This window comes from Columba livia, unplaced genomic scaffold, assembly GCF_036013475.1.
Source record: "Columba livia isolate bColLiv1 breed racing homer unplaced genomic scaffold, bColLiv1.pat.W.v2 Scaffold_135, whole genome shotgun sequence".
Classification (NCBI taxonomy): domain Eukaryota; kingdom Metazoa; phylum Chordata; class Aves; order Columbiformes; family Columbidae; genus Columba; species Columba livia.
The window spans coordinates 163514-166761 of NW_027043031.1; the positions used below are offsets into that span (position 1 = coordinate 163514).

Below are 3248 nucleotides of genomic sequence, written 5' to 3' on the forward strand. Positions count from 1 at the left end.
CTGCACTACGGGACCCTCCTGGGCAGCAGAGCTTGTGTCCACATGGCAGCAGCTGCCTGGGCCACTGGGTTTCTCAATGCTCTGCTGCACACGGCCAATACATTTTCACTGCCCCTGTGCAAGGGCAATGTCCTGGGCCAGTTCTTCTGTGAAATCCCCCACATCCTCAAGCTCTCCTGCTCACACTCCCACCTCAGGGAACTTGGGCTCCTTGTGGTCAGTGCCTGTTTATTTTTTACGTGTTTCATTTTTATTGTGGTGTCCTATGTGCAGATCTTGAGGGCCGTGCTGAGGATCCCCTCTGAGCAGGGACGGCACAAAGCCTTTTCCACCTGCCTCCCTCACCTGGCCGTGGTCTCCCTGTTTGTCAGCACTGGTGCATTTGCCTACCTGAAGCCCCCATCCATCTGTTCTCCTTCCCTGGACCTGGTGGTGTCAGTTCTGTACTCGGTGGTGCCTCCAGCAGTGAACCCCCTCATCTACAGCATGAGGAACCAGGAGCTCAAGGATGCCCTGTGCAAACTCATATCCCTCTGTTTTCTGAAGCAATAAACTGGCCATCTTCTTCTATACAGGAGTTTTAATGTAGCTAATTACAAGCCCAGCCTGTCAACTGGATTTTCTGTTGTTGTTGGTTGTTTTCTCATTGTGATAATGTTGTCAACCCCTTTCTAATTCACTGCTGGCTTTTCTTTTATAACTGTTGGCTGCTTAAATGAGCAGCACTGCTCTCCTTGTCTCTAAAAAGAATAAAGGGCTCTTTAGTGACTTGTTTTTCACTATATCCTTCCTGCAAAGGCTTTTTGGAGCTGCAGGGACAGTTCCTGTGCGTGGGTGGAGGGGAAAAAAGCTCTGGCATGGCAGCCCTGCCAGGGAGCAGCAGCGCTTGTGCTTCCAGAGCTGTTCTGGTTCCACTCCCACACTCTCCTTCTCATCCCTGGTGTTGGTGCAAGGCCTGAGTGCTCTGGCAGCTTGGTCACCGTCCTGCTGTGTGTCAGTGCTGTGGGCGCAGGCAGGGACAGGCAATGGGCACTGCTGTGACAGAACTGGCCTCAGTAACAGTACTTGCACAAGGAAAAGTGATCTTCTTTGGGCAGTGCATGATGGTTTATATCTTCTTGCAATGTTTCTCTCAAGCTTATTCCTACAGAATTGGCCACAGATGAAACACCCGTGTGCAGCTGAACAGTGTGTGTGTGCAGGGCTGGCACACAGCAGTGTCCTCTCACAGCCAGGCTCCTGCCAGAGACCTGCAGGACCAGCAGAGCAGGGGCTGGGCTGTGCCCCTGTGCACTGGACAACCCGTGGAAGGAGCCTCAGGTCAATCACCATGGACTGGCCCCTCACAGCCATCATTTCCAGCTCTGGCCTCTCACCCCAGCTCAGAGGTCTTTGTCCCTCCATGGAATTACACTGAATGACTAGGTCAGAAATCAAAGTTCGCATTGTACAGATGGGACGTGAGCATTGAGAACAGGTACATGAGTTGACATGAACTTGAGTCAAAACAAACACCATCAGCTATTCCTGGGGTTCCATGATGGCCTTTGGGACAGACAGGGTCTCGAGGTCATTTCTCATTAGGAATAACATTGCATGGAAACTGTTTGAATGCAGCACTGGGTTGTGCTTCCTTTAATCAATGTCCCTGTGTCCATTCCTCGTGACGTGGAACATCTCAGATTAGTGCAGAGCTGGTGACACACCACAGGGCTGAGGTGTCTCCCGTCCTTTGGGAGCGGCAACAGGAGGCCAGAGGGACACTGTGACTCCTGCCGCTGTGTGTAAAAGGGACAGACTCTGTCTCTGAACATCCCTGGGTGCACAAGGAGCCCATGAGGCCAGCTCAGATGTGGACACCTGACAGACACTGACATTTCTGTGTGAGACACCAGAACAAACCTCACTGGCCCAGACAGATCAATCTCACCTGCTCCTGTCTGCTACGATGTCCTTACCCGTGAGTCTGGATTGTGGTCTCAAATGTGTCAGAGCAACCAGAGAGGTACTCAGGTCCTTGGAAAAGGCAGTTGTCAAACCTGCCTTCAAGAAGGGCAGGAATGAGAACTGGGAGAATTACGGGCTAGTGAGCCTACCTCTGTCCCTGGGAAGGAAATAAGACAAGTCTTCCTGCAGCCATGTCCAGGCACTTGGAAAATAAGGAAGGGATTGCTGAACCCAAATGGGCAGGGAAAGAAGGGCACGTTGTGCACATGGAATTTCACAAGGTGTCAGACAAGGTTTCCTGTGGTGTCCTTATAATGTGATTGGTGCTCCATGGGTAAAGAAGTGGATGCTGGATGGGAAGTTGGCTGGATGATGGAGCCCAAATGTCACCAGTGGTACAAAGTGCCCACAGAGCCAGTTACCAGTGGGATCCCTCAGGGACCAGCACTTGGGCCAACACTGTTGAACGTCTCTGTTCTCCCCCTGTATGATGTGACGCAGTGAACCTTCAGCTCCTTAGTGGATGGTGCAAAGCTGGGCAGAGGCCTTGGACAAGCTCACCTGGGTCACCCTGCCCTGAGCAGGACAGTGAGACAAGATGATGTTCACACCTGAGTTGCTCTGTGATTCCAGGAATCTTTCCCTTGGAAACGTTTTGGAAGAAGGAAGAGGTGGAGGAACAAGAAAATAAAAATACAGGCAGAGGAGGAGACCTCAAAGGTGTCAAATAAACAGAGCAGTTCTGTGAAGAATGTTTCTCTGCTCAAACTGTTAGCAGGAAATCTATAACCAGCTCCCCAAACTCCCTGGTCTGCTCATTGGCCCCTGGGATTTGCAGCACATTTCTTTACATCAGATTCTGCACTGAAGTTTGCACTGATTGTTACAGCTTCTTCGCAGGATTGCTTCATGTTTCCTTAGAGAACTGGATGTAAACAGGCACCGGGGAATTTTTAATTAGAGGAAACAACAAAGGGAAAAAAAAAAGAAAACACAATAGTACTTAATGATGTTTCTCAGTTCTGTGGTTAAATTAAGCAGTTTCCAGCGAGGTCCATTGCCATAATTGAAGAGTTGCCTATAGGGAGTAGGAGAGCAACTGCTGAAAGACTTGACCTGCCTGAAGCTCAAAGCAGAGTGAGAGCTGAGAGGCTCTGAATGAGCCAAGAGTGAGAGGTGAAGAACCTCTGGGGAGCGATGGAAAGTGCAAATGTCCAGACAGGCTTCTGAAGAGATGAGTTCAGACACGGGGAGCTGGGTAAGGACAGGTGGAAACTCCTGGATGTGCAGGGGATTAAATA

The 3248-nt window shown here is 50.4% G+C and overlaps 1 protein-coding gene across 1 annotated transcript; it reads left to right on the forward strand.

Moving 5' to 3' along the window:
- Nucleotides 1–568, forward strand: LOC135577718 (olfactory receptor 14J1-like; the record flags this gene model as incomplete). The annotated part of the gene is made up of 1 exon (XM_065047837.1): nucleotides 1–568. A coding segment is annotated over one exon (552 nt), but the record flags the coding sequence as incomplete, so codon positions are not given.
- Between the last annotated feature and the right edge of the window lie 2680 nt (nucleotides 569–3248).